Source organism: Cryptotermes secundus, unplaced genomic scaffold (genome assembly GCF_002891405.2).
Source record: "Cryptotermes secundus unplaced genomic scaffold, Csec_1.0 scaffold540, whole genome shotgun sequence".
NCBI lineage: Eukaryota > Metazoa > Arthropoda > Insecta > Blattodea > Kalotermitidae > Cryptotermes > Cryptotermes secundus.
In genome coordinates, this window is record NW_019742447.1 from 1,004,493 (window position 1) to 1,019,118 (window position 14,626).

Here is a 14,626-nt window from a genome sequence, read left to right on the forward strand (position 1 = left end):
ACAGATTAATTTGTTGGCATAACTGATGACCAGATCAATTTGGTGGCTGTTTTTGGTTAAGAATGGTATGTAATGGGTTTTATCAAAATTTAGTGAGAGTTTATTGGCTTCGAACCATCTATTTAAAGCTTCAAATACAAAATTTATATAATTTTTAAAGTCTTCAATTTTAGAGTTCTTAAATATTATCCTAGTGTCATCTGCAAATAGAACTGGTTTAGATTTATTATTGATGGGTTTTGATAGATCATTTATGTAGAGAAGAAAAAGTAAGGGGCCCAAAATTGATCCCTGTGGAACACCATGCTTTATAATTCCCCACTTTGAAAATGCATCAGAACTGGAACAATCTCTATCACCTACTCTCCGCAAGAGCCAGGAAGATCATGAAACTGACCACTTATCAACATCCACTGTATGGTTAAGGGCAGCATATCCTCAGAGTCTGGAGGATGGTTTGAAGAGTAATACCAGCTGACATGTTATATGACTATACTTTATTTTAATATAGTACATAACATTTCATTTTCTTTCTATAACTGATTGAGATTTTATCTATGCCAGGCCCTCTTTATCTTCTCTATCAGCAAAATAATTCTCTACAGCCTAATTACATAAACACAGACCTCCTGTTTTCCAGTTGGTGGTGAAGGCTGAGAGATGAGTGGAGGAAGGCGTTTCTCTCTACGCAGTTCTTCCTCTCTTTCTCGGGCCAAGCGAATCTCACGCTCAATAGGAGTTTCCTTCTGATTCCTTGAAATGAAACATGTCAATGAACGCATAAGCGAACTGTTTCACAAATTACCACACAGGAAGATCCTATACAATATCTTAGTCTGGATGGTGGTGATACCCATGGATCAGAGCAGAATCCCTGTGAAATAAACCTAGAATAAGATAATACTGTGATGGTGGAGGTAATAGTAGAGAGTGGTGTTCTTTTGTGCCATCTCATGGATATTGTAAAAGTGACCACTGACAAGGGGCATTCAGGTTTCCAAATAACATCACTTTGTTTCTTATTCAATAAATATTGCTGCAATTAAGCTTGATTATCACATATAATTTAAAATACACTTCAATTACAAGGTTGTCACACTCTTTCCCATAAAAAGGGCTGCAAAGTGTCTGCATTCAGGAGACTCCAGGTTATATTCTCAGTGCACTGAGTGGCTACATCGACAGGATTCCCTTGGTCTCCCTAAGAAAACATTTACTTAGTACCTTAAAAATATATCATGACCTTATCCTTCCCAATATGTCAATCAAACACTAAATTGACGCTACAGCAAATATGCATTAGAGGAGTGACTTTAAATAGGGCAAAAATAACTAATAACTTATCCTAATAAAAGCTGCATATTTTCTAAGTAATTTTAAACATATGACTCTTCTGGATGCTATCGAATGCCAGTGGTGGTGTTTCTCCTAAGAAGTCCGAATAGTTGTCATGGTATTGTTCATAAGAAGGAACTGAAAATGTCAAAAGAAGTAGTGACATATACAGAGTGTCCCAGGAGGAATGTGCCAAACTTCGGGAGGGTGTTCCTTATGTTAAAGTATGCCGATATAACCCAAAACACCTATGTCCAAAGTTGAACGGTTACGGAGATAATGGCCCGAGAAGTGTCAAACTTTGACCGGGGTTACACACTTGTTGATTACAAAATACATATTAAAACTGGCAGGAATATGTGGATTCTGTAATGTTAATAATGTACGTAACATCAAACCAACTTGTGAGTGACGGAAAGCCATAAAATTGAAGTACAAAATACTCGCTCGCCATGTCATAATTGTCCTTAGGTTTCCAAGCAGTATACATAACACATGACTGGCGAGCGATGACGTAACGTGCTGACTGCGCGTTCTGGTATGAGCCAACTACATAAGCACGGCTAGGGAGTATCATCGCACTCAAGGACAAACATAGATAAGGGCTCTCAGCTGAGAGGTACAGCGAGGTACAGTGCTTGGACCTGCCAGAAGACCACACTTTTCTTGGGCCATTATCTCCGTAACCGTTCAACTTTGGACATAGGTGTTTTGGGTTATATCGGCATACTTTAACATAAGGAACACCCTCCCGAAGTTTGGCACATTCCTCCTGGGACACCCTGTAGACCTGTTGCTAAGTGGTGACTCTGCAAACAGTGGCCATTGCTAGGTAACACCGACAACATGCATGCACACATGAAACAATAGAACAACAGGTTATGCAACCTAGTTCTAAGTAATTGCTTGGCAAACACGTTCCTGCTGATACAAACACGTGTGCAACAACAGAGGAACGGTGTTTTCAATGTGGTCTGCTCTGAGGAGTTATATTGAAGATATTCTAGTTGACAAGTTCAGCTGACAGTTGAGTTCAGGGTTGGAAGTTGAGTTGAGCTGAGCTCTGCAAGGAAGGCTGAAAAAAAGACAGTACTATAGTTGAGTTGACAGCTGACAAGAAATAAGTTGTGGGATATTCACCAGACAATCATGATGTGAGTGCGTGAAGCTGAAGAATTTCCACTGTTAGAAGCTGCTGATAGGGCATGGCTGTTGATGACCAGGCCATACCCCGTCTATATTCACACACATGTAGTGGCCAATAAATCAATTCACCAATTAATAACCCCTGTATAGTTACACACATGTAAGTCATGAAAATATGAAAGTGATTGATTCTTTAGTTATAATGATCCTTGTTCAATTTCAAAAATATTATGGAGCTCTGGGTGATAGGGCAAGTGAGAATGAGAAAGCAGAAAAGGCATCAAAGGAAGCAGTCACAGCCTAATTTAGTTTAGTAGCTTTGCATTTTCCATGGTGGGGGGGTGGAGAAAAAACTTCAATGAAGATCACTGTACGGTTAACCACTAGACTGCAATATACAGCAATATGGAAAGGTCATCAATGATGTCATGTGTATACACAGGTTTACAAAGAGTGGATAGTTACTGTTTACACCACGTAGTGCTATCTGGTTATGGGTTATTTAATTCAGTATACTGTATCTGCAATATATTTTAGAATGTCTTAGCATCAGATTATGACAATCATCATTATAAAACTGATAGTTTTAATTTTCAACATGATGGGACCCAAAATCATCATACTGAACCCACCCTCTGTGGGTTGCCTAGTAAAAGTATGAAATTCTCAAAGTCATGTTCAACAAATAATATTCTTTGTTCTGTGTACAGGATTGCCTAGTTAACTTTGTTCACATTAGGATCAGTTTTTTCTAGTCACATATTCCTTCCAGTAACTATATTATCCACAAATATCTAATGTGGACATACAATTGTTCATTTCTGGCACAGAATATCCATGCAGTTTTGTCAATGTACCTTTATTAAAGATGCTTTGTTAGAGGTTGTTACTTTTACATATACCTCTTTCAAAGGGTTTAAATATTATCACAAACCAATAGCTGTTTGTGAATATCTGAAATGACTGATTAAAACATATAGTATGTTTCCCCCATACATTTTCTAAGGAAAGAAGGGATAATTCGTTCATATTTTAAAGTTCACTTTTTATGTTACATAGTACCTATGAGTGTTCCTTTTAGCAGCTTTAGGCACATTCTAAGTTGACAGGAATATACTGAACAAAGCAGTTGTGCTCATGTGATCTAAGACTAAATAGCTTCTCCTAGAAGTGAAAAGACAACCTCCTCCTGGATCATGGGAGATTTGGGACCCCCCTTCCCCCATGCTCTAAGCTATGCTTGGTTTTCACATTTAATTTTTCAAAGTAATTAACTCATGGATAAAAGGGATGGCAGAAGTAAAAATATTGAGATGGATATTTTGACACGTGGACAAAATTGCCCATGTACAAAAAAATGTGGACATAATTGACAGAATGTGTTCCCCTCAAAGGAAGCATACCGGTCCAAAAGGTCCTGTACTAACAGACACTTGAGCCCAAGCATTTTGCTAATAGTCGGTTTCCAAGGAAGGAGAGATCTGCTCCTAAAGAATCTTACCTTGAAATTTTAGGAGTTACAAACTGGAATCAACACTGTAACACGGGGTTAACAACGAGGTTGATCTTCTGGAATATAATGCTGTGTAACTGAATGTCAACCGATATTTTGGAAAAATATTTCGCCCCATCTTCAGGGTTGAAGAGTAAGCCAAGCAAGAAATCAACAAAAGCAGTCACATCTGCGTTTTTACCTGCTTCATATTCGTTTCTTTCTTGGCTTACTCTTCAACCCTGAAGATGGAGACGAAATGTTCCTCCGAAACTTCGGCTGACTTTCAACGGAATACGCGGCGGTATGTCCCACAAAACATAACTTTTCATAATCACCACTACGAAAACTTTAAATTCCACATTTATGATGGAGAATGATCACATCTCTTGAAATGGCAGTGAGGCGTCCTTTTGGAGCTTAGTTAAATTTGCCCGCGCAAATCAGGGGTTCTTTCATATTGACATATTGAAGGGAGAATATTCTTGCAGCATATGCCGAATTTCAAACTAAAGGTTAAGTTGTTCTTGTGCTTAACTAACCAAGAACTGCGCCTCGAAGATGACTTGCGAAGTGGATATATAGATAAAGGTTTTCATGACCTTGTCCCTAGTCGGAGGTGAGTGGTCAGCTTCACATCCCGGCCGATTTACCACCAGGAAAGAGCTCCCGGTACCCATTGAATGGGAGGCTGGGTGTGCCCCAGAATCAGTTTGGACGACCTGGAGAAAATTCTTGACCCTACCGGGACTCGAACTCCGATCTTCTCGGTCGTCCAACCCGTAGCCAGTCGCTATACCGACTGCCCTATCCCAGCTCCTCCCACGTACTCCTATTTAATTCAAGGAGGATATAAGGGTTGCAACAGTATGCTTCAGAAAACATGCAGAATAGCAAACTGAAAGTACCCCAGTGTATTTATGTGTAAATGGCTACCAAGCAGGCTGGTATAAAGGTAACATTTTATAGTCAAGCATTCGGGACATACCTAGCTCTAATAGCTGCTGTGTCAATGCAATTTTGTTGGAATGCTGTGGGTTCCTCTAATTTCTTAAGGAGAATGCCAATATACGTGATACCCTGGAAATAAGCCAGGAGAGTATCCTTCAAGACCATCATTGACCGTTGCTCCATTACATTCGACGCAAACATAGGCCCAAAACATATAAATAATAAACTGCCAGTTAAAGAGTTAATTGTAATCTACAGACAGGTATTCATTTATTCAACACATTTTCTATTTTAATGTTCATATACATCAAATTCAACAAAACATCCACACCACAGATTTCAATCTCAACCGCTTCCTCACATTCATGAACTTTACTTCTCGAAGATCTATTTGATGATACCTTCGCAACCACTGCTCACAAGTCACCCACGCAGACATTTTCAACAAGATCTTATCAACCAAAATCATGTTCTACTCATTTTATGCTATATGTAATGCCCATCTAATATCTTAAATGTTGCCATCTTCGTACTAGGATAATTACAAGAACTTGGGTGTTTATAGTTGCGTAATATTCCGAGTTCCTGGCAGGTAGAAACTTTGTTTTAAAACTTCCTTTCTGCATCAAAGTATTTCTAAATGCTGTTAACACTTAAATCACTATTATTATTATTATTATTATTATTATTATTATTATTATTAGAGGGGGTGGGTTTCCCCATGCACTTAGACCAGTTATTGGTCCATTGTGCGTCTCCCTTTAATTTCTACTGTCGCCATACCCTACCGGTACTGGTGCGTGCTATCAGCCTCGTTCAGCCAACGAGGTCGGCCGTCGGTACCTGATATTTCCCCCATCTACCAGAGGCATTGGAAACTACTTAGGCGGGAAATTATTACCTAATTTTGCTCAGAGGTCTACGACACGGGACCCACGGCTTAAAGTCCCTCCCGGAGGACTTCTTCCCGGAATTTTTCCGCCCTTAAAAATTCCACGACCTCCGCCGGGTTTGAACCCGCGTACCTTGAGTCATAAGGTGGGAACGTTACCCCTAGACTACGGAGACCGCTTAAATCACTAACTAGGATTTATATTAAATTGAACAATTAAATTATTAAAACTCAGTACTTAAAAAATCATTAAAGTAAATATACAATATAAAGATTACTCAGAATATAGGAAATAGTCGTATGTGTACAACAGTCCTAGTATTTAAACAACCTAATCTTTCATCTCCCTTCAAGAAATTCGACTAATAACATTTACGACTGTGAAACCATATAAAGGCACGGTTTCGACATTCTCATATGTAACAGGAATTATTCTCTTATTTCACCACAAGGGTAAATAAATTCTTTATGAGTAATCATGGATTTACACTACGCTGATCACGACCTTATTAGAGGATGGTAAGTTTTCAAAAAATCTTCCAAATTTTCTAAACTTCACTATTCCATTTCTGATAAGACTTAAATAGCTTTTAATATTTAAGCTGTCTTTAATATTCTAGGAGAGTTCCTAAAATGTAAAACATAAGCTAGTTGTTTCTGTTAAGTATTCCGAAATAATTCACATCCTTTTGCACACGGTTCACGATTTTATACTGACCTCATAATGACTCTGGCGTGTAAAAGCATGGTTGCAAATTTAACAGCAAATATATTGAAATGCATCAGGCTTCAGCAATTTTCTTTAAAAAAAAAAACAAACTCTATGGCTTTAGTCCGCAAGCGAACTATACCCACCGAGCGACCGCTGCTTTAATGCCAACTTTAGCTGATAGAGGGTGTCGCATAGTCAGCGCAGCGAATCCCCACGGCCGTTAATTTCGGTTTTCTAGACCGGAGCCGCTATTTCCTTGAAATATCTCCTCTATTATCCTCATGAGGTTTAGTGGACCCCGTTCCAGACCCACCAGTAAGAAAATCTGGTAGCGCCGGGAATCAAACCCGGGACCTATGGATCTTTAGCCAGGAACTCTGACCACTAGACTACAGAGGCAGTCCAGTTCTCTTACAGCTGGGTGAAAATCTTCAAGATTATTTGCCGTATTTCTTGCTAAATTATGCGTCATCTTACTATACATACTAACGTCTTTAATAATCAACAGATATGAAGTGCGGAGGGAAAACATATATTCGAAGCGCACTGCTAACAAACCAAAAAAATTAATGTCATATTGCTAGAAGGTTCCACGAGAGGCTTACCTGGCTACTCCCCGCTGAAGGATAGCTGTCTCCGTGGTAGTGCTGAAGTTCCTGCGAACCCTGGGGAGAAGTCAGCAACTTTGTTGAAAACCCTACGCCTCAAGTTCTGTTACTTTGTTAGAGCCCTCGCACCATGGTTAGTCAGTTGCAATGGTTAGAAGTGAAGAATATACAACCTTATAAGCTGGGATCTTAGATATTTTCCAAATGACGTATTGTCGATTTGAAAAGAGTAAGAGAAACACAGGACCAAACATTCGTATCCCCATTTCGTTTTCTCAAAGGCAAGAGTCCATTATAATTTTGAATTGAGTGTGTGATCATTTGCTTCCTAGCTTGGGAACAAAATGTAACACTATTAAAAACGTAAAATTATTCCCAGGCTTAATTAAGCATCACGCCATGAAAACGTTTTGGCAAGTGGAGGCCTAACTCCACCATTCTTAACCTCGACATCAGATAAAGTCGAACGATCAGCTTCACTCCTGGAAAAAAAAAACGATTCCGGTACCCCACTGTATAGAAAGTTATGTGGACCCCAGCGCCGGCTTTGACTTTATGGAGAAGAAATCAACCTCTTGCACGTGTTGGGAATCGAAACTCGATTCCTCGGTAATCTAGCCCACATTCTAGTCGCTATACCGACTAAGCTATTCTGGCTTCCCATAAAAAAAATCGGCCCAACAATTACTTCTCATCTTCGAGCATCTTGTTCTTTGAGGGGGCGATAGAAATTTAAGAAATTGGACCAAATGAAATAAACATACGAGTATACTGCATTAATATTTTATCAATGCTTGTCCCAAATTCTTAATCGTACGCACACAAAATTAATTTTGGCAAGACTGAATCCGGATTGCTAGCAGCTGTCTGGGTATCTCTGATTTTGCTGAACTTCGGCTCGACATCGGTTACAGAATCCTGGGTCAAGCATGCGACCCAATGAGATCATTGTCATTTCTAAACTTCGAAAGTCCCGTACTCAAGTACCCTATCTTGGATTAGAACAGTAACAAGGTAAGACCAATTTCTTATAGTACACAGTTCTTGTTCTCTTCCCCACGTCGTCCAGACAGGCCCTAGCCCACCCAGTCTCCTAGCTAGTGGGTACCGGGGACTTTTTCCCCGGGGGTGAAGTAGCTGGGACATGAAGCTGACTACTCCCATCAAACTAGTGCTGGGGTCAAGAAGACGTGGATACATGCATTCACTCCCCCATACGTCTTCATGGCGTAGTGCTTAATTAGTTAAGCCCAACTGATAACTGAGAGGATAAATTCAGTACAATTCCCCATGAGGCTCGCTCAAAGCCATTTTAATATTATTCTTAAGCTCCTTCTGTGCCTTATAAGAGTTCGCCCCAAAAATCGATGCATACAGAAGTTTCGTATACGTCTCTCCCCAATTTCCTCAGCACAATTGTAAATATTATGTCCAACCCATCACTTACTCACTAATGGAGCCGAGCCCTTCTTGACAAACCGCCAAATGTACAGCTACTCAAGAACTTCCCAACATTTTATGAAAACCGAAGGTACATTTATCGTGTTCACAAGAGCCCTCAACTGGTACCCCTATCCTGAGCCAGATCGATCCAGTCCATAACATCCCACCCTATCTCTGTAAGATCCATTTTAATATTGTTCAACCACCTACTCCTTGGTCTTCCTAGTGGTCTCTTTCCTTCCGGCTTTCCCACCAATATCCTATATGCATCACTCTACGCCCCCATTCGTGCTACATGACCTGCCAACCTCATCCTCCTCGACTTGATCACTCTAATTATACTTGGAGGAGAGTACAAGTTATGAACCTCCTGATTATGTAGATTTCTCCAATCTCCCGTAACTGTCATCATTAAAAAATTAACTTAATAATAGAAGCAGGCAGATTTACACATGTGTTTCATAGGCCTACATAGCTTCTAGTTTTGTAAACTGCTCTATTACCTTTACTTCTCACTCCCCTCCTCTTAACGCCACGTAACGAAATGTCAAGTTTTGTTCTTTCGTCACAGTAAGAGACCATTCTTCGACTACTACGATTAACGACGGGCCATGTTCTGTCGAATGCGGTGGAAAGGTCACAGCTGACCGACTAGAAGAGAGCAAATTACGAATACGGGTTGGACGAGTTACGCTGAAGTTAACTTGTTTAGTGAAGCATGACTGGAATGTAACATGTTTTCTGATGTATTTTGTAGAACAGCAGTTTTCAACTTACGGGTCCTGCGGTTGCCCTGTGTTGGACGTCGGTTCGAGTAAACGATCACGTTGTATTACAGTCAAGATCACTTACGTTTAAATAAAAAATCACACGTTAGCTGTTTCAGATCAATTCTTTTCTGTCTCATATTACAAGCAGAAGACAAACTCACGAATTTAAGAATAGTTGTTAACTGCATTCAACTCAATCTGCTTAACAACTTCTTTGGAGTTAACGATTCTATCACGCGTCCTTATCATTGGCCAACGGCCGACTGATACGTCAACAACAAAAAATTACAAACTCCATGGTTTTAGTCCGCAAGCAAACTATACCGACCGACCAACCGCCGCTTGTCGGCGAAGTTAGTGCTAACTTTAGCTGATAGAAGGTGTCGCATGGTCAGCGCAACGGTTCCCCGAGGCCGTTAATTTCGGTTTTCCAACAGGGGCGCTATTTCCTTGAAAGAGCTCCTCGATTATCCTTATGAGGCTGAGTGGACCCCGTTCCAGTCCCACTACTTCTCAGAAAGTCTGGTAGCACCGGGAATCGAACGCAGTACCCATGGATCTGTAGCCAGGAACTCTGACCACTACACCACAGAGGCGGTCCCTATACTTCAACAGCGGTTCAAAAATGTGTTCCTGTTGCTTTTTCCTCGTTTATCTGCCGCATACGTTAAATCTGTTTGGTCATGCATGCAATGAGAGTCTCTGGAACATTTTTGTAAAATATCAACATTTTTTTTTCTTTTGCGAAGTGAGCTTTACTGTACATCAGTACCTGGATTAGCCACAGGGAATTCTTTCATCGCATCAGGCATAAGTGTCTTAAGAACGCACAAACCTAGTGAACTGATAAACAGCGAAAAACAGACAGTTCTGCTGGGATACTGAATTTTGTCTAAACCCAGTGCATAATGTTGAGAATTCATGGTAGAATTGATAGATTGAAATAACGTTATATTGAATGCAATATATTGAAGCAAGGCATAAACATTATCGGAACGAAGTAAAGAACCAAGTTACAAACGTCGGCCAATACTCGTAAAGGGCCATACACGGTTCTATGTGCAGACTCGAAGGCGCATGAAGGTACCAGAGGAGAAGGCCGAAAATTTAATACGCGAAGTTTAAAACCTTGTGGTAGTAAGTGGAAACTGTAGAGAAGTCTGTGGATTTGATCGGGACCTAAGTCTTTGGACAAAAACTTGACCCGCAACTATTTTCTCAACAGGGAAATTATGTATTCGCTTAAGAATGGGTTATTTACTGTTCTACGATGTACATTTTTTTTATTGCTAGTGGAGTGGGACTAAGTCCCTTGTACTGCGGCCACTTCTGGCCTATTGTACCAGCCCCAGATGATAGGTGAGGGTGATTGTGGAGCAATTGGTGGAATGAAGATTGGCAGGGGAAACCGAAGTACTCGGAGAAAACCCACCCCAGCGCCACTTTGTCCACCACAAATCCCACTTGACCAGACCCGGGATCGAACCCGGGCCGCCGCGGTGGGAAGCCAGCAACTAACCGCTTGAGCTATTGCGCGGCCGGTACAATGTACATTAATAACGTATCATTAACGGGTACATCTAAACGCAGTTCCTAATGGAATAAAACATGATCGTGTTAAAAGCGAAATTATAATCAAACTCCCTTTAGAAGAAGAAGAAATTACCTCACTGCTGGAAACCACCACAGTTCTGATACACGCTAAATCCGCGAGTGCATTTGCATGGTTTAGATGCAGACTTAACGACGCGGTGAAAGTGTCTGAAAGAACTCTTGAGTGGATACGAACAGACCTGTGTCTCCAAATACTCCATATCAGGACGATGACGGTTCAAAACTGTCGGAAAAATTTTGTGTATGACCGCCTAATTGTTACTAACACAACAAGTTACATCTAAATGTTCTCACGAGAAATAATTTTAAAATTAATCCTGTATTTAAGCCTCCTGTTGCATTACTATATCTAATACCGTTCATTGTACTACACAGTCCGTCAACAATGCAACAAAATGTTCCTTCTTCCTTACGCTTTCACTCTCGACACTACATGTTTCGGCCCTACACCGGAAGATGGCCATTTAGGGCCGAATCTTGTAGTCTCGAGAGTGAAAGTGTAAAAAGGAAGGAACAGTTTCTTGCATTGTTGACGGACTGTGTAGTAGAATAAAAAGCATTAGTTAAAATTAACGTCTTCTCGAATGTTACGCCGTGTAATCTGGTAGGAAGGTCCACAGAAATACGGTACCTTTCTACCACACCACACGGCGTCACATCCCAGACGACAGTAACCTACAACATAGATGTATTTCCAAATACCTTATGTACTCAGTGACATAAGTCAGGAAGTCAGCAACAAAATGTACAGTAATTACCAAAAGTAGAAAATAAGCTCATTTGAGGACAGGATGCAGGGCCTGTGCAGTACTGCAACAGATTCCATCAACACTAAACCACACTGATACTTGTACTACAGCAGAAGTTATTCGGTTCTTTGAAGGCATCTTTAGCGCACTGTACATGGCTGGAATTTATTGAGCACTGTATTGTCAACAGCCATCACGCAACTGCTTCGATTTAATGCCGAAAACTCAACTCGTTCGAAAGTAAGCTATGATAGCAAATATTTTAAGCCATGGTTCACCGCTCTGCAGGACAAGCTACCAGCCTGTAAAGTGAAAGTTCCAGGTCTTCAAAACCTGAGAAGCATCTCATTACTTGTCATACAGAACTACAGATTAAGCCTAAGTCTCCGGACTATTTTTCCGGGTTTAGAGATGAACTTCAAAGGAGGACACAAATGTAGTTAACGCTGCAGTCCTCAGAGTATCACATCCTCACATCAGGCATCAAAATGAAACAAAATTACAGCACTGAAAAATCAATATTCAGCCTGCTGCTATTGAAAGAAACATCGAATGTGTGTTAGAAATCAGGGAGGGCTTTGGTCTATGAATGGATACAGCAACAAAAACATATTCGTCATAAAAATATAAATTATAATTATAATACAAAAATTCCTAATAAATTACATCAAAATATTACAAAGATAAAGTATTCAAATATTTGGAATCATAGTAACAGATCGGAATGATGTATGAAGTTAAAATAAAAAGAAAATTAATGCATGAAATTCATTCTAACATTCATTTATCATCCATAATATTTTCTGTAAGATTTCGAAATTTCGATTTTACCTGTGGTTTTATATGAAGGTGAAAGGTAGTCTTCCATTTTAAAAGGAACGCAAACTGAGCTTGTTTCAAACCAAATTGTTTAGAATGGCGCGCAATAATTCAAGAGGTTAGTCGCTGGCTTCCCACCGCGGTGGCCCGGGTTCGATCCCGGGTCTGGTCAAGTGGGATTTCTGATGGACAAAGTGGCGCTGGGGCAGGTTTTCTCCAAGTACTTTGGTTCCCCTGCCAATCTTCATTCCACCAGTTGCTCCACAATCACCCTCACCTATCATCTGGGGCTGGTACAATAGGCCAGAAGTGGCCGCAGTACAAGGGACTTAGTCCCACCCCACTAGCAATAAAAAAGTGTTTAGAATATAGGACAAAAAATACGGCAAGATTTCGAGAAATATGTGCCATGCGGACCTTCGCAATTTATTCTCTCACCTAGTACTGGTAGGTGATGAAGCATGAAAGGATAAGGTGACCGTAAATTCAGCACGAGAAATGTGTATTAAATTTAGTTGATCGTCTTAGCTGAGGAGGTAGCCTGGGAGACATAGGTACAGAATGAATGAAATGTTGCAGAAATAACTGGAATCAACTGAATCAAGATAGGGTCATATGACGTGCTTTTACGAACAGTAATATTCTAGTTCCATAAAGGCCCGTCCACATTACTCGTGCTCGTGCGTCAGAAGCTTACTGCTTCCGGAAAATCAGGATCTGGAGCTGACGAAGTGGACGCCCAAACTGGTTTGCATACAAAGCTTCGCATTTCTTCGCAACAGATATCAGCTCCAGATCCTGATTTTCCGGCAGCAGTAAGCTTCTGATGCACGAGCACGAGTAATGTGGACGCAACTTAAGACTGCACACTCCTTTATAATCTGAAAATGATTGTAAAGATGTAAACGGTATAGAAATACACTTTCACATGCATTGTGTTCAACCTTCCACGCTCTTGGCTGTAACGAATAATTTCATGAACACCTTAACAATATTATCATTTACTGATTTTCTCATTTCGAGTAACTTTAAATTCGTTGCACATAACGAAGATGTAGCTATATTTTAATTTTCGACTTAAAAGAAATTCCATGTCTTGAGTCCGCAAGAGAACTACGCCGACCGAGCGACCGCCGCTTGTAGGCGAAATTGTGTCTAGCGGCCAGAGTTCCTGGCTACAGATCCAGAGGTTCCGGGTTCGATTCCCGGTGCTACCAGATTTTCTGAGAAGTAGTGGGTCTGCAACGGGGTTCACTCAGCCTCGTGAGGATAACTGAGGAGCTATTTCAAGGAACCAGCGGCTCCGGTCTAGAAAATCGAAATTAACGGCCCTGGTGATTCGTTGCGCTGATCACGCGACAACCTCTATCCACCAAAATTGGCACTAATTTTCGACGTAAATCAATATTTAATATTTAATTTGTAGGCACATATGTTACTTATCTCCATACTAAATTTTACATGTCTAGCTCTAATGGTTCATTAGTTATCGCTATTAAACAACAAAATAAATAAAGATTTGATGAAGCCGCCATTTTATCATATTTTACAGAAAAAGATGCCTCAACAAATATGCACATTTTTCAGAGATGTATTACCGTATCCAATTGCAGGACTTCGTATTACGTGATGACGGTATCGCGCAGCCATGTTGGTGTTAGTGATTGTAGTAAGCTGAGTAATGCAGGTTTGGGGCGGTTTCCATTAAGATTACTGCCCTTTGGGATGTGATACCTTTCAGTTTGTGGGATAGCTACAAAACTGCACGACATCCCACCTCAGAAGATCGTAATCTTCAATATAATGTTACCTATTTACAAAATACCAATCATTGCAACAGTTGATAGCGCTTTTATGGCATTAATTATCTTAAAAAGGCATCAGACATGTGATTAGGTCACAGATATGACACTCTTCTTCTACAGCACAACAGGCTTATTTCTCTGTTTCATATGGTAGTAGAAAATGCTCAACTGCTAAATTTGTGCCGAGCAACTTCAGTGCCAAAATCAGAAAGTGTTAGCGTTTTGAAGAAAACATTTCTCGTTTAAATAGAACGGTAAACGAAAATTTTTACAGTGGTTAAACTTCGCAT

At 40.3% G+C, this 14,626-nt stretch overlaps 1 protein-coding gene across 1 annotated transcript in view; it reads right to left on the reverse strand.

Moving 5' to 3' along the window:
- Nucleotides 1-14,626, reverse strand: part of LOC111873194 — a 183,155-nt gene that overhangs the window by 18,468 nt on the left and 150,061 nt on the right. The window contains exon 7 of the mRNA XM_023867708.1: nucleotides 627-753. Coding sequence (XP_023723476.1) covers nucleotides 627-753 — 127 coding nt within the window. The remainder of the gene's footprint in view (nucleotides 1-626; nucleotides 754-14,626) is intronic.